General features: G+C 40.0%; 1 protein-coding gene across 2 annotated transcripts; it reads left to right on the top strand.

Annotated features, from left to right (window-relative positions):
* Positions 1–3107: 3107 nt before the first annotated feature.
* Positions 3108–23992, top strand: PRKAA1 (protein kinase AMP-activated catalytic subunit alpha 1). Of its 2 annotated transcripts, XM_062018271.1 has the most exons (10): positions 3163–3252; positions 6503–6710; positions 8406–8547; positions 11039–11132; positions 12700–12844; positions 13556–13643; positions 14493–14717; positions 17177–17663; positions 18458–18584; positions 20819–23992. In XM_062018271.1, the coding sequence occupies exons 2-10, from the start codon at positions 6698–6700 to the stop codon at positions 21061–21063; spliced, it is 1566 nt and encodes a 521-aa protein (XP_061874255.1). In that variant the 5' UTR covers positions 3163–3252; positions 6503–6697; the 3' UTR covers positions 21064–23992. The 2 variants fall into 2 exon arrangements, with proteins under 2 accessions (XP_061874256.1, XP_061874255.1); XM_062018272.1 differs by lacking the exon at positions 6503–6710 and having other exon boundaries at positions 3108–3252.
* Positions 23993–24057: the final 65 nt, after the last annotated feature.

The raw sequence follows: 24057 nt of genomic DNA, 5'->3' as shown, positions 1-24057 counted from the left end.
GCTGGGCAGAACATGCTTTTGCAGGCAGCAACGGAAAAAAAAAAAAAAGGACGTAGTGCCAGGCATCTGCCTGGACCATTGGGCTTTAACAGAGCCATCAAGCAGTACGCAGCTGCTTGCTTATCCACACCTCAGTGAGTTGAGAAAGTGATCCAGAAACTGGCCTGGGATAAGAGCAGTTTAATTAATTAAATAAATAAATAACTAAACCGAAAAGAACCGCCAATAATAGTAATGAAGAGGAAGATAGCAGGAGAGTGAAACAAAACCCAAGACAAGTGAAGCACGGTGGAATTGCTCACTACTGCCTGGATTGACATGCATGCAGTGCCCAAGGAGAGAACCGCGCCCCCAGCCACATTTAGTCAGTTTATAAATGTTTAAGGTTCAGGACAGAAGAGACCAGGCTACTCAGCTTGGGGAAGAAAATAGAAAATAATTTAATGCAACATCAACTAAAGCATAACCATAAAACCCCAAAATGTAACAAACACAAAACAACACAGAATAGTATAGCAATGAAGAGTCCGACCAGCCTTTTTAAGAACACCTATTTGACACACCTCCCCTATTCCCGGGCTCATAGCCCTGTTCCTGGTGTTTTTACCTCCTCCCCCACTGAACAGCTTGGGGGGGGGGAGTAGGGGCAAGGAATGGGCATTTCAGTCACTCTATTCCTGACAGCTTCTGCCGTTTGTCCCTCCTCAGGACAGGTGGGCTCTGCACCTGTCCTCCCTGCAAGTCTGTGGGGTACCTCACACACATGGCAGCCGACGCACATTTATTCCAAAGTCTGCAGCTCCTCTCTGCCTCTCGTGTGGGGCTGCTCTGCGGCCTGCAGGCTCTCCAGCACGGCCTGGGCCATGGCCATCTCCCCACACAGTCCCTCGCCCGTCTGGGCTCACTCACACGGAGCTGCTGGTAACTCTCGGTCCTGCCATGGATCTCCATAGGTTGCAGGGGCACAGCTTGCATTCTCGCTACGGCTTGCAGAGGAGTCTCTGGTCTATTGCTTCTCCTTCCTTCCTCCTCCTTTGGCTGAAGGGTCTGCATGGTCGTCTCCATCTTGTATCACTCTCACACCTCCTGCCAGCACTTCAAATTCCTGTCCCCAAATAGTGATCACAGAGGTGCCAGATTGGCCCAGCCGAGCCGGAGGTGGGTGTGAACCCAGGAGCTGGGGGAGAGTCCAAAAACTCTTTACCGGGTCTTCACTGCAACCCACTCCCCCTGTTACCAAGAAAAGCTGCTCCTTACTAAACCAGGACACCAGGTGTGCTGCCTTTGTGGAATCAGGTAAGAAGATGCCAGTAGCTAAATCAAAGTAGCCATTTCAAGGTCCAGATGCATAGATGGCTTTGTAATTAGAAAAACTCTGTGCAGACATGAAATAAAGTGGGGAGAGCAATGTCCCCAGCACTGTTAGTAATACTGAGACTTTTACTGCAGTTTTCATGCTGTATTGGGCTTCTTTCGAGATGCTTTTTTCCTAGTCATCGAGGAGGTGCTGCAGTGGTGACCCCCATAGGGAGTTCTGGAAAATTCCCCCAGCTCTGAGCTGGACTCACCTCCAGCCCAGCTGGGTCAATCTGGCATCTCTGCCTTCCTCGTGGTTTTACTCTGGGAACAGCCATCATGGCTGACAAAGCTCTGTGGTGGTTTGGCGTAAGGGGCACATGAGATGGAAATACCCCTGAGCACTGAGGTTGAATGTTTGAGTAAGACTGGCCAGAAACCTGAACTCGTTCTTCGTTAGCCCTTTACTCTTTGTGTGGTTTTCCTCTTTTTGGACACCCAGCATTGGAACAGGCCACCCAGGGAGGTGGTGGAGTCACCATCCCTGGTGATATTTACATGATGCACAGACGAGTGCTGAGGGACACGGTTTAGTGATGGGCTTGGCAGTGTGAGGTTAGTGGCTGGACTCGATCGTCTTAAACATCTTTTCCAACTGAAAGGATTCTGTGACTGTGGAATGCTGCTGGAAATCTCCACACAGGTGTGTGTGGATTCTGAAACTTGCTGAGTCATCCCATGACTGCGGTGGGTCAAGATGCTCAACAGCTTTGGTTCTTGCATTAATTCTTAGAGTGTGCCCCTAATACCCAGCTGCAGAGTCACTTCAAAGCCTCTGTAAAAAGCATTGGCGTCTCTCTACATCAAGAAAAGGACTAATTCTGAAGAGCTGGCTCTGAAGAGTAGCTGCAAGCAGCTTGAAAGTTTCTGGGTGAGAATGAGAGACCGAGGCAACAGAGCGATCTTTGGGGTTGGTGTTGGCTGCAGGATGCCCCATCGAGGGGAGGCTACTGCTGAAGCCCTACTCCAGCTGCAGCAGGCATGGCGCTGTGCTCACAGGCTCTCGTCCCACTGTGGTGGGCTTCAGCCACCTCAACATTGGGTCGAAAAGCAGCACAATGAGCTCTGGGCAATCCATGAGAGTCCTGGAGCACATGGAGGGTAACTTCATAAGCCAGGTTAACAGGCAGCACTGCCAGAGGCGATGCATGACTGAGCCTGTTTGTCACCAATCAAGTGGGCTAATGAGAGATGTCGAGATGGGCACAACAGAAGAGACCCCTGCTCCCTCTTCATTACACACTTCCTTCAGGTATTTATATTCATTGATAAAATTCCCACTGAGTTGACTTTACTCCAGGCTAAACAGTTGCAGCACTCTCAGTCTCTTCTGAGAAATACTCCACGTCCTAAATCATTTTTAGTGGTTGTGGTGGTTTAGCCAGGTGTCCACGAAATCATAGTATCACACCCTCTCCTAAATTGGACAGGAGAGAGAGAGAAATATACGGAGCAGTTTGTGAGTCGAGATAAGGATGGAGAGATCACAGAGCAATTAGTGTCCCAGGCAAAACAGACTCATCTTGGGGAGAAAAAGGTTTGACTTATTAAAGAAACAATAAGAACATGGAGATGAGAAATAACACTGAATCTTAAAACACCTCTCCCCACCCCTCCCTGTTCCCGGGACTCTCCTTTCTTTCCCCCAGCAGCACAGTGGATGGCGGTGAGCTCGCAGCTCGCTTCCGGCTTTGGGTGCGGGCGGGCGCTGTGTGGTTGCTCCTCCCCCTTTGATGCTCCTGCTCGGCCCGGCGCAGGCGGGCACTATGCGCAGACTCGGGTCTTGGCTCAAGATGGCGGCGGCGGAAAAACAGAAGCACGAGCACGGACGGGTGAAGATTGGGCATTACATTCTCGGTGATACGCTCGGCGTCGGCACCTTCGGCAAAGTCAAAGGTGAGCGGCGGGGAGTGGGGCTTCCGCCTGCCCCATCGAGCGCCACGGCCCGCCCGGGCTGCTGGGGGCTTGAGGGGGCGCATCGCCCCGGGCGGGCGTGTCGGGCGGCGCAAGGAGGGGCGGTCCTGCCGCCGCCTGTGGTCATTTTACGGCCACGGGTCCGCTGGGGCTGCACGGCCGTCGAGGCCTGGCCGGGAGTGGGCGTGTGGGGGCCCATGTTGCTGCGGCGTGCTGAGCTGCGTCGGGGACGACGCCGGGACGCCTTCAGCTGCTGGGCGCTGCCCGGCCGTTCCGTTCGCGCCGAGTGAAGTCCCTGGGCTGTGGCGGCGCGGCGAGGAGGGAGGCATAGGGGGCCGGGGCGAGCGGTGGGCGGCGCGCGGGGGCAGGCGTCAGGAGACGCTTCGCGCGCCGTTAGCGGGAGCGTTGGTCTCAGCCGTGGGGACTGCGGAGCGGGCGCTGCCTAAACAGCGGCTACTGCGGGGCTGTACAGCCGCTGCTGCTCGGCGAGAGTTGTGTGCGCTGGCACGCCGGGGTGGGGACTCTTCGTCCCGGAGCGGGAAGGAACTGTTAGGGAAGAAACGGCGGACTTTTCCGTGTTTACGGAAATAATTACTGGAAGCTAATGGTGATGCATGTCTTTAAAATAGCCCCGAGTATGTAATGAAAGCGGAGAGCCTTAACTGTTGAGCTCTCTGTACATTGCATTTTGCTACTAAAGGACGAACGCTTGATGTCCTTTTAAGGAAGGCAAGATTTCTCTGTCTACAAAGAGAAACGAGCTTAAAAAGATGACTGTTGAATTAAGTCACAGCACAGCGGACACACAGATAATGGAAAGACTGTGCTAGATCTAGTTGACCAGTGGTTTCTCAAAGTTTTTTTTCAGCTCAGACTTTAAAAACTTTTCACAGTAGGGGTGTAGATACTACACTGGAATTTTGAAGCCTAGTAGAAACGAAATAGAAACTAAACTTTCCCTTGGTACCACCATAGGTGGAAAAACTGTGCATTAGCTTACACTCCTCCTCCTGTGTTGTTGATTAGAACTGTTCAAATATTGGGATGTGCATATTGAAGACATCCTTCAATGGATGTCCTCAATGCAAAGGACAGTGTAGAATCAGGTTGTAGTGTTCATAAGTTTGGGAGTTTTTTAATGGTTATCCTAATGGATTGCTTGTGATTATAACCAGTAAAAAAACACATCCTGTTGTATCTAATGTGCCAGCTGACTTTTAACATGAGAGGATTTTTTTCAGTGTAGATATTCCTGTTGTATGTTCTCTGCACAAACTCGAATGTCAACTATGGGCATGTTCTGAAAAATTACTAATGTATAGAGGAGTGTATTTATCTATAAGAATATCTAGGAAAGTGATGGAAAATACTTTGTGAGTAGAGCCTTTCAAGTCTCCTTTTTTTTTTTTTCAAAGCTGATTTAAAAAATAACATTCCCCCACACCCATTTGCTTTGGAGCAGTACCATCCATCTGTCAGCTGGACTACCTACCATTCTTTTCCTTCGGAACTGGGTACCTCCTTAAATATAGAGGCAATGAGATAAGGCAAAAACAGGCATTTTCCTCTTGGAGAGACTACATAGTTGAAGGGAGATCAGTCTGATATGTTCTGTTTTGTGCACTGCTCAAGGCTAAGGTTGACATAAAAGCTCTAGTGCTCCTGAATTTCAGTGTGCTGTTGCGCTACTTCTGCTCTTCTTACTTGTATTGACAAACATGTATCTGAAGTTGAAACTTTTAAAGATGGTCAATTTGTGGAGCTACTGTTATAATTTTAAATGTTTTATTGCATGTCACTCCTATTAAATACAGCTAGCTTGAAACAGTTGAAATAAAAACATCGTCAGTTTTCTTATCCTACTTCTATAACATCCCACTCCCTGCCTCATTTGATTGACATTAGGTGGGGTTTTATGCTGATTTTATAACTGCTGGTTATGTAAATGCTACAGACATACCTGTGTGAATGTATTTTTTTTCTTAAGGATGGAAGAGAAATCACTGTGTGGTGAAATGCAGCATCATTCTGCATACTGAATACTGTCCAGTAGTAGCCTGATAATTTATGGGGGATCTGGAAGCAAGTATTAGTGCTCATGGACTAATGCTCTATTCCCATATAGAAATTGTTTTAAGTTTTTAGTTTTTCTTGTCCTTAGATGATGTGCTGTGTTAGTTTTGTCTTGCTTTAGCTGTACTTGATAAGGGACATATTTTATCTGTGAGATGATAGGTTTTTCTCCTGAGGACACATCTTCTTTATTTAATACCAGATCTTTGATTGTCTTCCTGAAATCCTCATTGTTTTTTCTTCTCTGATGACTCTAATACAGTTTTGCCATTGACAGTAATGTGATAAACTGTAGCAAATGTGTTTGTTTTTAAAATTCAGTTAGGGTTTTCCTTGAGTTCACATGTAGTAGGGAGTTAGGTGTATATATGGCTTCTTGAATGTGGATCTTTAACAGCAGCCTGAAGAGACTGAACTGGAAAGGTAACTTACTGATGGTGTTTTTCCAGTTTAACAGTTAATGTGACTGTACTAGCCCAAATTGGCTACTGACTGGCTCAATTCACTTGACTATACCTCAGATGAGCAGTCACAAAGCAAAGCTAAAATGCCAGAGAAGTGAAACACTGTTGCATAGAAGAGAACACTGAACTTAAATCAATTACATGAGACACAGTCATGTTTAAACTTTACCAGGACTCAGTATACAACATCCATGAATATTTTTGCCTTTTTTTTTTTTTTTAATCCAACAACCAAACTGACTGGTGATGTGTTCTGCTGAACCCACGTGCAAACTTTTTTCCTAGATATTTCTGGAAATAAAGTTATCAGTCACAACAGAAGGAATAGTTTGGCTTCCAGTTATTTGTACTCAGAAAGTCAGGGATACCGCTTATGGTTATAAATACACTAAAATTGTTCCAGTCTGTAGAACTAGGTTGTACCCTGGACTGCAAAACTGATGTAAATAGGTGTTCTTGGTCAAGGGAATTATAAGATACCTGGGAATGGACAATGAACTTCAGTTTGCAGCAGTATGTCTGGACAACATTAACTCATACGTGTTTTTATATTAGTGAAAAGATTTAATTTTTTTTTTTTAGCTTGTCCTTTTAAAGACTGCTTTCCTCTGAGCCTCAGCCTGGCTTTTTGACCTATTGGAGAAATGTTTAATTAAGTAAAACATACTCCAGCTTTTTTTTTTTTTTTCCTACAGACTTCATGACTGGTACCTGTATTTCATAACAATGTTGTATTTATTCTGAATGGCTTCATAATCAGTTTCCTTTTCCAACTGACAACTTACTGAACTGAGTTTAGAGACTGCTGCCCCTGCACTTCAACAATTAAATCACTGCTGCTTTGAGATTCTGTCACTGTCTCAGAAATCTTGGTGTGATGCATAGCTATAATGAAGCTTGAAGGTATTTTAATTTGTATTATCAGATAATAAAGAAATATAGGGAAATATGAAGACTGTAAAGATAACTTATTTTTGCAATGATTCTTTTGAAGAATGGGTAGCTGATTGAAGATTAGGGTGACTAATGACTATATTTTGCTTATTTCTAATCTGTGAGCCCTCACTTTATAGATTAAAACCTCTGTCAAGGGGTAATACAAGGTGGTGTTTAGAAAGGGTACACTTGGCTACTTATTTTTTTACATGCTATTGCTGTCTGAGGTCTTGCTTTCAGTTTTGTCTTTGTGCTGAGTTCAAAAGCAATCAGCAGTATGTTACCGGTTAGTGTCTGCTGTTTTGCTGATAACAGATTCCTTGAATAACACATCCAAGAAAAGAGTTTTATTTAATGAAGTAGATGGTTATTGGAAACTAGTATCTTAAAAAGCTAGATTTTTTAAATAATCTTAACTTGGATTAAAAAAGAGAGGCAAAAATTAATGAAGAAAATAGCATTTCAGTTTGAAATGTCTTAGACAAATGGACAGTCTTTTTGAGGCTTTTTGGACCTGCACAAAACCACAATATGTTTTCATCACAATAATTTATTCCAAGTTGTCAAACAGAGTTGAAGAAGCAGAAAATCTTATTTCTCCCAGTTATTGAATAAAACCAAGGCCTGAGGCACTCAGTCTTGAAGGCTGTGACAGCTAGAATTGGTTTCAGTCAACTGCAAATGTTACTGTTTAATTACTTTGAATGAAAAATATGTTTTCTAAAACTCTTTCTAAAACAAAAGGCATCAGGAAAGTCTTGTGTTGGGTATCAGATTTACTAATTTTGCTAATTCTGCCCATATTACCTGTTGAATGCAGAAAGATTTCTGTGAGTCACTGATGTTTGTTATAGTTCCCCATTGATATATTTAAATGAAGCTTGAAATTTGTGGCTTAATTGAACTTCAAGTAAGGAGAGTCACCCAGATGAGAAGTGTGTTCAGCGCAGGTCTGTTTGCAGTGTCCATTCAAGTGGATAAGGATAGACCAAGTAGTTGTCCCTGGATTCTGTCTTGTCTTCAAAAGGCAGGAATCAGGATTGTAAATTAAAGCAATGTACTTGGAATCACGGCACACAGAAAACAATGCAAATAGCAAAGGCTTCTAGTGGAAGGAATGCTTACAGGCAGATAATTATTTATTTTTAAAGTAAATTGATCCAGAAACACCTTAGTTGTAATTCAGAGTAATTGCTGAAACAGGGTTCCCGAGGGAGGGGTGGCAGTGATCTCCTTAGTAAGAGCAGTCCTTTAAGACAAAGTAGAAACACTGCAGGAAGACTTGTCTAAGTGAGTTACTGAGTCAAAACTTGAAGTCACATACTCAGGGAGACAAAACAGTCTCTATAATTAGCGATGATTGCAGTGTTTTAGGATATGCTTTGCTTGTTTGTAATAGTGCAAGAATGTGGTAATGCTGCAAGGCTTCTGAGGGTTAGTTTTAAGGTTTTTCTTGCATATCCTGTTCATCTTCTGACAAAATTGTGGGAGAAATTGGAGTCGGGTGGAAAGAAACATGCCACCTAGCTTTCAACCTCACCAAAGATAATGAGATTTTGTGGAATGCTAACAACTTGTGTTGCTTGTCTACAATTGAAATGGGCAGATCACTGTTTTCACTGAGGAGCTGAAAACTGAGAAATACTTCCTTGTTCCTTACAGTTGGCAAACATGAGTTAACTGGGCATAAAGTTGCAGTGAAGATCCTGAATCGACAAAAGATACGCAGCCTTGATGTTGTAGGAAAAATCCGCAGAGAGATCCAAAACCTCAAACTCTTCAGGCATCCTCATATAATTAAACTGTAAGTTTTGCTTATTGTAATCAAACAATTAATAAATAATCTGTCTTTGTTTTCACTAATCAGAAGTGTGTTTAAAGGGCAGTGCTACTAGCAGTACCTTGTTAGCAAATTTACCGTCTTCCAAGTATGCAATTGTTTTCACTGTCCTCTGTAACACGTGCATTTTCATAGAACTGTCTTCTCTGCAGGCTGGAAAGCTTCTGTTGGATCTTTGCTTACCTATTCTTTGGATAGGTATATAAAAAGGTGATTGCTTGATAGTAGCACGCATCTCTATTTTTAGCTGCTACTTCAGTTTTCTTTTTCTGATTATATTTAATCTTTTTTTCTTCTTAGAAAATAAATGAGTTAACAACAAGATTGTGAAAGGCAGTAAGTTTGTTGTGTTTTCTTACTTGAAATATGTGTTGATCAGTGATAATGTGGTTTTCCAGTGAAGATGGCACTCTGCAAGATTTTTCTGAATTAAGATTGTACAGTTTGTTAAATGTGAATGATATTTCAGAATTCAATATAGCTGCTACTACTTGCCTAAATGTAGTATTTACAGTGTGCCTGCAGTTAATCAGTAGTTCATCAGTGGAGTTCAGAATACAATTAAATGTATTCCTGAGTAGATGCCTCCTGTCTGGTCTGAGAAAATAAATTGTGTATGCCATTCATTATTTTAAATTTTCATTTGCTGTAAAATTAACCTGTATTTCCAAGGTGTGGGTGGCTCTCATTGTCTTAATTGTGATATTGATTTTTTTTTTTTTTTTTGGCAGAGTCTTTTTTTGAAACCCTGTTGCCACTGACAGATGCCATCCCTACATACTCTCTTTAATTTGACAACAGCTCTTACACTGAAGTGAAATGAGATTATGAGAGAAGCTCACTAGATTTTTCAGTGAGAGGGTCCTTAAAAGACTTGGAACTGATTTAGCTACAAAATTGCTGTCAGAGTTCACGGACAGTTTCAAAGGACATAACCTGTAGCCAAAACAAAATAACAAGTGTCAGTGTACCAATGGGGTTTTAACAGAAATGTGTACCTGTGCTGTTGCTCAACTGTTAAGTCGGTTAACAGTTTTCAGATGACCATTTCTTTCTCAGGCAATTATGGGGAGAATTTTATCTTTTGCTTGAGAAGAGAAGGGACAAGATGATGGAAAAACCGATGGATTCCCAACTTTTCAGTTAGCCATCTTGCATTTCTAAAGCAGGATTATTAGCTTGTGTGTGAATAGTATTTGAGATATAGTTGATACTGTTATGCAGGTAGACTTGCTGGTAACTTAGGATCATGCTACTCATGATATTAGGAACTGCTAGATAGCAGATTAAGATATCTTGGATAAAGGTAAACATTTCTTCAGCTTAATATTACAAATCTTACATTGTCTAATTTGGAACATTGTTGTGCTTGAGGAAGAATTTTGTACACAGCTTTAGCAGTTTATACAACTTCCTTAGAAGGGTATTGAGGTTATCAAAGAGTTACACTCTAATACTAAACCAGTAAAAAAATCATGCACAAATATATGTACACACGCAGTGTTATTGCTGTCTATGTAGTTCAAGAATGACTTGTCTCAGCTGAAACACATCTGTTTTCCTCTTTGTCTTGGAACTGGCATCTTGAATATTGCAGTTCTGTAGTGTGTGGGCAAATTCAGTTAGTTATTGCAATTTTCTGTTTGCACACTTTGGTGTAGTACCTTGAAACACGCATCTTCATCTAATTGCTACCTCTTGTTTTCTCAATCTAATATATGAGTTTTGGCTGAAGTGTTAACAATGTTCATTTTCTTGAGCTGTTAAAAATTAATCACTTCTGTAAGGGGAAGAAATTAAAAAACTTTAATAGCTAAGGATCTGTAGAACAAAATTAAAACTTGTTAAATGGGGATTTTTACTATCAACTAGTTATTTTAAACCCTCTTTTTTTTTAAACTTAGTTGGAATAGAATTGTAAAAATATAACTGCAGTGTTTATACTATTTATGCTAAATGCTAATAACAAATTTAGATACATTTGTAAAAGATGACATAATTATTAAAAGCATTTTTTTTTCTGATCTTGAAGTATACTTTTTATTTATGGCACATCAGGTTCTTTGCATTTTAAGGTTGAAAAGTGTATATTTTTGAGGTACTTGCAAAGTCCTTCTGAATTCTTTCCTCACTGCAGCAAGTTGTCTGTGAGGCAGCACTGTAAATCATTTCATAGAAATCAACTGGACTAAGCTTAGTCCTCTGAAAGTACAAAGACTGATGTTCCTATTGGGGAGTATGAATTCCCTAGTCGTCTTGGCAGTGATGGCATCACATAGTGAAAGCAGACGAGACAGCTTCTGAAAGATATTGTCACTTCTATATCTGTAAAATGACTGATAAATATTTTTAAAGTATACTTTTATATGGCTCTTTGCACAACTTTGATTTTTAACTAAATCTAAGTGGTGTTTTCTGCTGAGTGTGTAGACTAACTGATACCTTTTCTTTCTAGGTACCAGGTCATCAGTACACCAACTGACATTTTCATGGTGATGGAATATGTTTCAGGAGGAGAACTGTTTGATTATATCTGTAAAAATGGAAGGGTAAGAAGTAGTCCATCTAAATCAGTGACTTGCATTCTGTTACCGCTTTTACAACATTCCTGTGTCACCTGACACTGTAGAGACAGGTTCTTGTTGGAGATCCTTGTCAGAAAGTTATAATTAAAGCTTTATTTTCGTAACAGGATATTATGATTCATGTCACAGAGAATTTATGATTAGTGGCACAGGATTTCTACAAGCAGAATCAGTATAGTACAGTTTATAAGTACCATAATACAGAATTTCAAATGGAACTGAACTTATGTTTTTTAATTACCTGGACTTTCTGCAGATCTGGTCAAATCTTAACACATGGTTTGCTATATCAATACAACAATTGCAATCTAGACTCAAAAATCATATGAAAAAATGAGAGTCACTTGGTCCCTGGAAGAAGCAAGAGTACAGTGGAGATGTCTCTGGGCATTGGCAGGTCTTATTATCTAGCAGTGGTTCTGGTCCAGGTTTCCCACTTAGGACTTTTAACCACTTGATTTTATGGACAGTTCTCTGGGTGCTGTTATACTTCCATGTTCTGTGAGGAGGTCATCTCCGCCACCTGGCTGGTTAGATGCCTGAGACCTTCAAGGCTGGTGAGAAGGGGAGTAGTCAGTCTCACTCTCCAGATTCTTGAAGCTGGTAGGGAGGGGAAGAAATCCATTTACTTTGTCTCCTTGTTTCAGTAGACCTTCAGGGCCTGATAATAAAGGAAAGGGCATGAGTGTGTGACTTGCTCAGTCACACAGTGGCTGCTAGCCTCATAAAAATGACTAATTATGTTAACCACACTACTGGGGCCGAAAGCAGGGGTACCCGTCACACCCTGTTAAATGATGGTTTGTTTTTTATGTAGAACTAGTTTTGCTGTTAGCAGTTAAAATATACTGTATGACTACGTCTTGTTCTGAAAGTAAAAATGGTTGTATATTAACACATTTCAAATCTTTGTGTATGACTCCTCTATATTGTAAAGCTACCATTGTGCTCTAATTACTTCTTTCCACTAGTAGAACGGTTTCTGTGAGAGCTCTTTTTTTTTTTTTTTCACTTGTAACAAACCATCTAGATAGCCATGATACTTTTAGTTGATTGTTACAATAAACTTTGGCTTGGATTAAGGCATGTCGATAGGAAATGGCCAGCAAAGCCTATGGTTTGGAGCTAGCTGCTAATAGCATAAATAGCATCTAAAATTTACCACTTATGTGCTTTTGTCAGTGTGAACCTTATACTATGAGGAAATCTGAAAGTTCATTGATATTCCAATTAGACAGTTTTGGGTGTGAATGTTTTTAGTTGCTGAGTATGTAACACTGCCTAGAGAATTTCAAAAGCAGGTGAAGTTTCTTTGACTTTTTGAGATGTTTGTTTTGTTTTAGTCACTTTATAGCTGTGGTACAAACCAAATAGGGTAAGCTCTGCTACAAGTCCTAATTATTTGCCGTATAAAGTATCAACACCATAAATTATAGCTTTAGGCCATAGAAGAATTCCTTTAATTCATATAAATGAAAACCAAGTTATCTTCCACTGTCTTGTAATAGTTTAAAACCTTTATCTGTCTTAGCTTGATGAAAAGGAAAGTAGACGTCTGTTCCAGCAAATCCTTTCTGGCGTGGATTACTGTCACAGGCATATGGTGGTACATAGAGACCTGAAGCCTGAAAATGTGCTGCTTGATGCACACATGAATGCTAAGATAGCTGACTTTGGTAAGCATTGCTGTTTTATATCTGATCTCATTTCTGGTGGTGTTTAGATGTTGTTGGTTACCATGGGAAATATTTAGTAAAATTCTATACTTGAATATCCTAATGGTGAGATACAATACAAGAACGTGATGAGTATGAAAGTAAAGCAAAATTATGTTTTTGCACATGTGTAAAACTTGTTTTCCTCTCAAGCTTTCTTTTCAGGTGTTTTCACTGACTAGGTCAGATTTTTAACTGATTCTTTTGGTTTTGCACAACAATATTTTCTCTGAAATGCTATATAGACTTAGTTCCTGACCTTTCCACTTTAAAATTTACTCTGTTGCCTTTTTCACCATCTGTAAAATGCAGATGCTTAGCTGTTTCAGAAGTATAGTGCAGTTCATCACATTTAAGAACTCTTCCTAATAACTATTATAGTAACTACTGAGCTTCTTGTTTGTGACAGCTGCTGAGAAGACTGACAGCTAGTTCTTGGAACAGTGTGAATTGGGCAATTTCTATTCAAATTTCCAGTAAACTAAATGGAAGACTATGTGGCATGCTTGTATAAAAATTTTAGTAGTTCCAAACAGCATTACTACTTTACTGAAATTTGTTAATTATCTAACTTGAATTACTGATGAATTAGTGATTTGTTCTAGATGGTGTATGCAGTATGTAATCATTTTGGTCTCTGAAATTTTAGTAGTTACTCTTATACACTTTCAGGTCTATCAAATATGATGTCAGATGGAGAATTTTTAAGAACAAGCTGTGGTTCCCCAAACTATGCTGCACCAGAAGTAATTTCAGGAAGGTAGTTTCTTTTACATTGGATACATGTGTGCATGTACTTCAGTCATTTTGCTGCTCAATTTTAAAGGTTACAAAACTGGTTGATAAGCTTGATGCTGAGGAACTATGGGACGAATTTTTAATTGTCTTGGTAATTCTTTATGAGTATTTTAGGCTGTTGTGAAATAGTTCTGAATAGTTCTTGCATGGTGGAGGTGATAGCTGATGCCCCAAGTCCAGTGTGGACAATGTGCCTGAATTGATTTAAAAATCACACTTAAAGCTTGGAAACTGGAAGTAGAGGTACAGATAGAAATACATGCAAAGTCTGCAGTGGAGTAGCAGTAAAATAACCTGCTACAGAGTAGATACTTAGTCTGACAGTAACTTCCCTTTTTTTCGATCTGAATTCAGCTACCCACCCAAATATTGCTGCTTGCTGATTGGAGACCAAACGTATGTTTCATTCATTCAGTAGCACTGACTATATGACAGGTTCTGCTATATCGACTTAAACTTTTCAGCCTCTCAGATTTGGAGGATAGATGAATTTGCACAGATTTTGCTGCAACAATGATAACTATGTACAACACAGGCTTTCTTAGTAGTAGTTGCAAGTTTCCTTCAGTTGTCTTAAATTGCATTTGTGGATAATTGTATAAGAACAGAGAGAAAAGCTAACTACTTATACCCTATTAGATATTTGGATATCTAAATTCAAGAGAGACGTGGCATGGATCTGAAGTGGTATAGTACTTGAAGATTAGTTGTCATGACTTCACTTTTAGTTACTGTGATACAACATAAGGAAGTAGAGAAACAAACTTTAAATGTATGAAACATGAATCACTTATAGTTAACTGTTTTACAGGTTATATGCAGGTCCAGAAGTAGATATTTGGAGCAGTGGGGTTATTCTCTATGCTTTGTTATGTGGAACACTTCCATTTGATGATGATCATGTGCCAACCCTTTTTAAGAAGATATGTGATGGCATCTTCTATACCCCTCAGTACCTGAATCCGTCTGTGATTAGTCTTTTGAAGCATATGCTGCAAGTGGATCCAATGAAGAGAGCAACAATCAGAGATATTAGGTAAAACACTAACTGAAGTCTGATCACAGGATGCTGGGATGATACTCTCAGTGCAAATAGAACAAATAAATCATTCATGCAGCTTGTCTGTGTGTTACAGTGATCTGTGTGACTGTTCTGTGTTAAATCTGTCCTGTTAGCCATAATACTCCTCTGGGTTCCTTAATCCAGCTAGGGCTATGCTTTGTAGTGGTGTATATAAAAAGCTTTTCAGTTTCCAAATTATCTGGTTGCATTTGAGGAATGAGTATTTTGCTCAACACATTGGTGGTTTCTTGGGCTTACACTGACTAGAACTTGGTCCATTTTACTCGTTTTGAGTTGGATAGAGTTAAATTTCATCTTAGTATCTTGTATGGGGTTGTGTTTTGGGTTTATACTGAAAAAACAATGTTAGTAAGTGTTGGCAAGGTCCCTCCTGAGTCTTCTCTAGGATAAACAACCCCAGACGTTTCCTCATAGGAGAGATGTTCCAGTCTTCTGATCATCTTGGTTGCCCTATACTGAACTTTCTTCAGCAGTTCCCTGTCTCTGTTGATCTGGGGAGCCCAGAGCTGGACACAGGACTCCAGATGAGGCCTCACCAAGGGCAGAGTTGAGGGAGAGAAGAACCTTCCTTGAGCTGCTGACCATGCTCTTCTTAACATCCTCCAGAATGCCATTGGCCTTTTTGGCCATGAGGGCACATTGCTGGCTCATGTTTAGTTTGCTGCCCACCAGACGCCCAGGTCTCTTTGCAGAGTTTCTCTCCAGCATCTCACTCCCAGCCTGTCCTGGTGCGTGGGATTGTTCTTTCCCAGGCAAAACTAACCTGTCCCTAAGTGAGCTACAAGGTATGTGAAGACAGCTGTCATCACGGGAAGCAAATTCTCAGCTGGTCGATCTGATGCTGAGGTATTGGGACCCATAGTGAGGAATGGGAGGGTAACAAGCCTGGTAGCTGGGATCTCTTGCTAAGGATAAGGCCACTGACAAAGGGATTATAAAATAAGGAGGAGTGGTCTTTGGAGGTGGCTGCTGTCAAAGGACAAGTGTCCTTTCAAGGAGGATCTTGTAAATTCTCTAGCAAATGGAACACCATTGAGGGAGATATCTAGTATCTGAGGGAATTAGTTATAGTGGTAGTGATCTATAGCAATGTGAATGACAATGAGTTATCCAAAGACCTGGATGATACCTGCATGCTGTCCACATGGCAAATGTTTGGGTGAAATGCATTGACATCATTTGCCAACACCTCAGTGATAATGAGCTGGACAGACATGGAAGTACCAACTGTGGATGGATTGGCCAGACAACTCTGGGAATTCAGAGAATTTTGCTTCCTTCATCAGGCCTATGTCTCAGCTGTGGAGAAAGCCACATGTTTCTTTCTCACTTAACATTGTTCTGATTCTCCCCACCATGTCACCAGTGGGGAGTGACTGAGTGGCTGTGAAATGCTTAGTTGACGGACAACTGCCTAAAACTGCTTTTAAATCTGTGGCAGTAATTATTTATGTTATAGGTTAGAATACTTTCAAAACTAGTGTTGTACCATACCCTTTAGCAACTTAAGCAACTTTACTCTAGGCACACAAAACAATCTTATTTTTTATCTGTGTGACAGGCCAATGCAAATATTTGGTTTCTTCTGTATTTTCCCTTTTCCCTCTGTATTCTTCATTTTCACTGCTGTACCAGCCTATGAGTACAGTAGTAAAGAGGTACTGATTGACTCATAGCATCCCTCAACTCTTTTCATAGACTCATATAATGGTAGGGGTTTGAAGGGGCCTTTAGAGATCATCTAGTCCAACTCCCTTTCCAAAGTAAGTCCATCCTGAAGTCTCCTCTTATCTAGACTAAACAGCCCCAGATCTGGATGAGACAGTTGGGGATGTTCTGAATGAAAAAGTGATTGGCACTTTATTTGGGCTAGGGAGCATGTGACTTCAGTATTCGAAAATTCATGTCCAAACATCCACCAAAAAATTACTCATCATCAACATTTATACATTTTGTTATGTGTTACTATGTCCATACTTGGAGAGGAACAGCTCAAGTGTGTATTACAAGAATTCAGTTGAAAATATCTCAAAACCGACATGACAGTAAAAATCTTCATGTAATTTTATTATATATATGTATATTTGTATGTATATAATAATATATATGTATAATTATTGATATAATTTATATAAAAAGCTGTCTGGTGAGTTATAATATTTTTGGAGCTCAGGTAGCGAAAAATGTAGAGGAAAGAGTCTTTTTCAGTCTCCTCCAAAATGTCTACCAAAATCTTGTGAAGTCAGTAATTACTTTCTGTTTTGTACTGTTTTATTGTCTGTCACACAGAATGTAACTTTGACTGACAACTGCAATTTTATTTACTTACAGGCAAAATAAAAAAATGAAAAATAATTAAACATTACAAAGATTTGTTTCACACACTCAGCCTTTTTTGTTTTTAAATCTAGGGAACATGAATGGTTTAAGCAGGACCTTCCAAAATACCTGTTTCCTGAAGACCCATCATATAGTTCTACTATGATTGATGATGAAGCCTTAAAAGAGGTGTGTGAGAAGTTTGAATGCACTGAAGAGGAAGTGCTAAGTTGTCTATACAGCCGAAATCATCAGGACCCTTTAGCAGTTGCTTATCACCTCATTATAGATAATAGAAGAATAATGAATGAGGCCAAAGACTTCTACTTGGCTACAAGCCCACCAGATTGTTTTCTGGATGATCACCATCTATCTCGCCCTCATCCAGAAAGAGTGCCATTTTTGGTAGCTGAAGCACCACGCCCTCGCCATACTCTTGATGAGCTGAACCCACAGAAGTCAAAACATCAGGGTGTGAGAAGAGCTAAGTGGCATTTGGGAATAAGGAGTCAGAGTCGACCAAATGATATTATGGCTGAAGTCTGTCGTGCAATTAAACAACTGGATTATGAATGGAAGGTAAAAGAATAAGTGGTCTTTACAGCAGACAACAGTGAATTTTTTTAATTGTGTATCATAGAATCATGACGGTTGGAAAAGGTCTTTTAAGATCATTGGGTCCAACCTCTAACCTTGCACTGCCAAAAGCCTTCACTAAACTAAATCACATCCCTCACCACCTCATCTATGTGTCTTCTAAATACCCTCCACCATCTCCCTGAGCAGACCATTACAATGTGTAACAACCCTATCAGTGGAAAAGTTCTTCCTCATCTCCAATTTAAATGTCCCCTCATGCAACTTGAGCCTATTTCTTCTTGTCCTGTCATTCATTACCGGGGAGAAGAGATTGACCCCCACCTCACTAGAACTCCTTTTCAGTTATTGGTAGAAAGTGATTCTTTCTCAGCCTCCTCTAGACTTAACATCCCCAGCTCTTTGAGCCACTTCTAATCAAACTTGTTCTGTAGACCCTTCACCAGCTTTGTTTCCTGTCTCTGGAGTTACATAGCCTAGAAGTCTGAGACTGTGTTCCTGTGTGCTGGAAAGTAAACTTGTGGCCCTGTCCTGACTCGTGCTTGCAGGAAGAGTTTTAGGGGAGATTATTCAGGTGAACAGGAAAAAATATTGTTAGCCTGTCTGACTTTTCTGTTGGGTGTGTAGGAATGTTTTTCTGTTGGCTAAAAAAAACCCCTCCACAATTATGTCAGGTAAGCCTGAAATCGCTTGATAGTACCTGTGAGTTGAAATGACAAAACCAAAAGACAGTGTTTTTCTGTTTTGGTAATTAACTCTTATCTCTTTTATACTAGGTTGTAAATCCATACTATCTACGTGTTCGAAGGAGGAATCCAGTAACAAGTGCATATTCCAAAATGAGTTTACAGTTGTATCAGGTCGACAGCAGGACATACTTACTGGACTTCCGTAGCATTGACGGTATGAAAAGATTTAGTTAAGTTAATGAAGTTGTTTGGGAAATCACTCTAAATGCAAATATGTCTTCCTTCACTTCTAAACAAGTAAATTATGTATTGCCCTGTATTAGTTTAAGCCAATGTAGATCTGTATTATCTACTGTTCCTATGATCAGGTGGTTATCTTCTGCATCCCTTTATATAATAGCTTTTTAGCTGTATCAGCTCCTGAGCTGCCCCATTTTGTGTCTGTACCAGCACTACAACTGCAAAAGGGGACAGGGCTGTGAGAGGTGAGATTTGGATCAACCCTAAAGCTGCCCTTGGAGTCTCACACCCAAATTTAAACACTAGTTTAGATCTGAAGTAAGTATGTGAATAGCTTCTCTTAGTGAAGGTAAACCTTGGTTCTAGGCACTTAAATTTGAGTTGGACTGTACATTGCTATACTGGATCTGGTTGAGGTCAAGATAGTTTTCTTCATAGCAACCAAACCTGTGTTTTGGATCTGTGACTAAAACATAGCAGTGTTGTGACTGTTGCTGAGCAGTACTTGCATAGTATCTAGTCTTTATTTTTCTCCTGCTATGTTGCACCCTATAAGTAGGCCAGGAATGAAGAGTTTGGAGTGAGCACATCATGCAGAGCCTACCCTGATGGATCAAACGGGTATTCCATGCTATGCCATATAATCTTATGCTTAGCAAAGAAACTGAGAGGGATGGGGATTTGAAGAAGATAGTCTTGAGACTGGCTGGGCATCAGTCACTTTGGAGATCTAGTGAATGGTATCTTTGCATTGTTTTTGTTTTCCTTTCTTGAGTCTCTTCTTATCAAACTATGTTTGTTTCTACCTCTGAGTTTTCTCACACCCGTCCAATTTTCTTCCCCATTGTGCTGCCAGGCAGAGTCTGCCCACTAATGCTGCTAGTAGCAGACAAAATTTGAGATAGGAGTTGTACGCCTGAAGTAACTGTAGTCTTGAAAACAGTTGTCTAATGTGTAGAAAGATACATTTTATAGAAGTGACAGTAACATGGCATACAAATTCCAGTTGAATACCTTCCTGAAGGGGAATGGAGGAGCTAATAGGGACCATTCACAATGATTATTCCTGGCCATGGCAGAATTACCTACAGCAGTGGTGTAGATGACATGCCTAGGCAAAGATGTGGCATGGAAAAAAGGTTTACTTGAATTGTGGAGGAATTACAATACAGGGTGGCCAAGGCTATGTCTCATGCCAGTTTAATCTGACTTGGTGGTGCAGTTTCTTGCCTCTTCTAACCATACAGGGGCTTGCCTAGGTCTGGTGATACTCAAAGGGGACTAGTCACCTTCCTCTAGTGACTTATACTGACTATATGGCTTATATTGCAGTATAAGGCATATGCCATCACTGTTGGAGGGGAGATCACTGCTTCAAGCTATGTAGCTGGGGGAGGGCAGCCTGCTGCAGTCCTGGCTTCAACTCTTGAGGAAATACTACCCAAGAGCATGGATTTGCCATCTCTGTTCCAACAGTGAAGCTGATTTGACTTTCCTTCCCCTTCAGTTAACTGTTCTCTGTTCCTCTATCCAAACTGTAGTTTCAAGCAGCATTGATGTGAAAAGGCAGTCTCTGCTATGCTATTAATTTCTCCTGGGCGTAACTTTTCAGGTGCCACAAGAGTCAAACTAATGTTAAGTATTTAGAGTAGAGATACTTCAGCAGAATGTTACTTCTAAGATGAAAGTATTTCTTCCTCATAGTGAGAGTAAACTTAAGCTGCTGCAGCCTAAATGTACAACATACTACGGGGAAAAACTTCCAAAAGTGAAGGATAAATTAACGTAGATGCTAACAAAGTATTAATGAATTATAATAAAACCACAAATAATAATAGAATATAAACAATCAAACATCTACAGAATGTTTGAACTTATGATGCTATCCTGTTTTTCAGTAGCAAATAGTTCAATTTACATCACTTTAAACAACATGACAAGTGCTGGTATAAACCAAATGTAAATGCTTCTGGAACACAGTTCAGAGTACAGGAATAATTTGGATAAGGACACTTACTTCTCTGTTACTATATGTATAAGCCTGTATTTTGTACTAAATATACACAATTTGCAAAAGCTGTTTATGTATTAACCAATTAAGTATTTAAATAAGGTTTAGAAATGTGAGAAGGATGAGGATGTGTGCTATTTCTATAACTGATTTGATACTGATACCTAATTTTGCTGTTCTCTCCTCTTGCTCCCCAGATGAAATTACTGAAGTAAAGTCTGGGACTGCAACTCCAAAGAGATCAGGTTCAGTGAGCAACTACAGATCTTGTCAAAAAGATTCAGATGCTGATGCACAAGGAAAACCTGCAGATGCATCCCTTACCTCATCAGTGAGCTCTTTGCTTGACTCTTCTACAGTTGACTTAACTCCAAGACCAGGGAGTCATACGATAGAATTTTTTGAGATGTGTGCAAATCTTATTAAAATACTTGCACAATAATTTTGAAGATAGGCTTATTTCTTTCATAGCAATAAGCATGCCTAAATCATAGTCTGATGCTTCCAATTATAATCAAGTTAAATGAACTAAAGCGCTGAAACAGTTAGCCACAGAATGCTATTTGCATGGGGATTAAAATGATTATGGGCAGTTGACATATATTATTTTGAAGCTGGAGTGAATTGATTGTCACCTGTAATAATGTAACACAAGTACAGGGAATCGTGCCCTCAGGGCAGTGTTAATGATAGAGTGCACATTGGGCTGCATGTAACACTTTAGACAGACCCTTGTATTTTTCACTAGTAATACATACATCTTGTGCACTGTAAGTAAATGTACATGTACTATAAGTGTGACTTGTTGGTCACCATCTACATTTGTGCCTCAGTTGGTCAGCTATCTACATCTTCAAACAGCAGTGTGCTAAAACTACTGTGTTTCTTTCCCCTTATTTGACTGTAAATGATTAAGAGTACTTTAATGTGTTACAATGTACTACTTTTAACAACTGATTAATTTGATTAAATGCATGCAAATCCAACCCGTTGGAAATGCATGTAGGTGCTCTGTAATGCGTCAAGGCTGAATTCTGTGGGCTGTGAGTAGAACAACTGAGGCCACAACAATGGTGAGAGACTTAACACTGAAAAGACTTGGCACTGCATGAGCTAAACCGAAATCTGCACCATGAAGGAGAACTATCAGCAAATTTCTGATCTGGGCATAAACATTAGTGTGGCAGCATCACAGCAAGCTCCCTGCTGCTGCTGCTGCAGGCTGAGTCATCCTTAGAAGCATGTGCGTGTACTTAAGAGCACTGCCACTGATCTGTGCTATTTGGAAATCTGAAATTGAGTTTTTAAAATAGGTTAATGCTTTGATACAACTGTGTATCATGTCTTAACTTAGCATATTGCATGAGTTCCCTTTGCAGCTCAAACTGTGTACATGGATTTGGCTTTCCCAGGCCACCTTTGTAGCAAACTTTGTTATTTAAATTAATTGTGAAAATAGATAGTCCAGCTTTTCAGTTCAACATTGAAAACTGATGATGAAAACTTAAGTGCTAATGTTCAAAAAGTTTTAAACAGTAGCTTGCGGGTACCTATAGGCCTGCATTTATGTTTTTTGCAGTGTTTCAGGAACGTTATATGTTGAAATCACAGCTAATACCTGCACAAAACCATATAGTTTCTTGCAAATCGGATTTAATTAGCCACAGTTCCATTTCATTTTGCACTAATAGATAAGCATTAATAGATATAAACAGTAAACTATGTCATAAGCCATTTAGTTTTGCATTCAAAAATTCATGTTCTCATCAAAATAAACTTTATGACCTACCTAATTCCAAAGGATGCTCTCCTATGGAGAGACTGGAAATCAAGGTATTACTATGAACAGTGAAACCATCTTGAAAGGGATAGGGATTTTTACCAGTGACTGAGACTTCATTCACAGAAGACTGCTAGCTACAGATAGAAGAACAGTTTAATTCAGGCTGACTTGCTTCAGTCCAGGAATTTGTGTGTAATGAATGTGTACAGAACCTGAAGAAACATCAAGCTGCGTTAGGTCCCTCTAACTGCTCTAACTGCATTCTGAACTGGGCAAATGTGTGGTCTGTCTAGTTTGTAGGTACAAGTTACGACTTCAGTTCTTTATTCTCAAGTATCACATGTCCCTGCAATACAGGATTATGTAACTGTATCTCAAAGGGGAAGACCTTCCCTAGGAGTTTAAATCCAAAGCTTTTTCTGAAATAGAGGTATCAGCATGAGGGACCAGCTTCAAATACTATTTTTTTGAAGTCCTGTTTTTGGTCTTGGAAAAATTGGTTCTGATGTACTGAATAAACCAGTTCATTCATTTTTGTTACCCTTTTATTTTGAAATGGTTAAATATTGCACTTGTACAAACATAGGGAATGCACAGTTTTTGAAATGGTGATAATTCGTCATCTGGAATTGGTTTGGGATCACTTTCATATGTTAAACTAAAAATTTATAAATGGCATCTGCTTGTTGTAATGCTGTCCACAAATGAAAGGTGTCAAGGTGCAAATAGCTTTTGATTTTTGTATACTTTTTTTGCGCTCTCATGCATTAGGACAACCATGTTTTTTCCCGTCTTCGTATCTGGAGGTTAGGGTAAATTTCTGGAAGAAATGTACTGTATGTGTAGCTTTAAAGAAAGTAAATTTTATTGGTAAGATACATGAATTTTGATGGCTGAAAGTTTTGTGATTGAACTGAGATTTTTATAGGGGATGGGGGGGAAGGGGCACTGGCAGCCTAGTTGAACCCAGAACAGCTGTCTGTTGTGTGACTTTTTCTATGGTTTGTAGATCTTGCTGTTGAAACAGCTTGTGGTTTGTTTTTGGGGATTTTTGTCACATCAGCCTCTGCCAAAAGGCTGTGAGACAGAACACTGAGAAATCTGCCAGGGTTATTAGGAGGCAGCTTATGCAAATACACAATTACTTTTATTATCTGTTGTTACTCTGTATTCCCAAGCTTACTCACATTGGAGTACATTTAATTATCTTGTTTCTCTATTTTTTTTCCAAAACATGGATAAACTCGATTGTCCATGTGCAGTATAGCTTGTTAGGTGTAATGGATAAAAATTCATCTTAGTGGTGCAATATAAAAAAAAAAACAAAAAACAAAAAACACACAAACAAACCACAACCTCCATGTTTGTCTCGATAGGGATTTTTAATACAAACTTGGAAATAAGTTTTATTTTACGAGTTGATTACCACTGTACGATATGAAGTCCTGGTCTTTAACAAAGATGTGCCTACTCCTATGTTAATTTCTTTTGAAAAAGCTGAATGGCAACACTGCTTGTTTATAACTGTGTTAACTTTTTAAACTTTCAAAACAAGTAAACATGAAATGCTGAACCACCTCTTTTGAAACTGTGTGCTTGTTGTCTTCTAGTCTCACGTCTCGTAGCGTTATCCATGTTATAAACTAACAGAGA

This window comes from Colius striatus, chromosome Z, assembly GCF_028858725.1.
Source record: "Colius striatus isolate bColStr4 chromosome Z, bColStr4.1.hap1, whole genome shotgun sequence".
Taxonomy (NCBI): Eukaryota; Metazoa; Chordata; class Aves; order Coliiformes; family Coliidae; genus Colius; species Colius striatus.
Note: the sequence above shows the minus strand (reverse complement) of the source record. Positions and strands in the feature narration are given on the sequence as shown.

Bases quoted from the DNA above. Each gene is read 5' to 3' on its own strand.
- PRKAA1 (XM_062018272.1), top strand. From the start codon at position 3,123: ATGCGCAGACTCGGGTCTTGGCTCAAGATGGCGGCGGCGGAAAAACAG. The intron at 8,548-11,038 runs GTAAGTTTTGCT...TTTTCTTTCTAG, and splicing joins CATCCTCATATAATTAAACT to GTACCAGGTCATCAGTACAC. The intron at 11,133-12,699 runs GTAAGAAGTAGT...TATCTGTCTTAG, and splicing joins ATATCTGTAAAAATGGAAGG to CTTGATGAAAAGGAAAGTAG.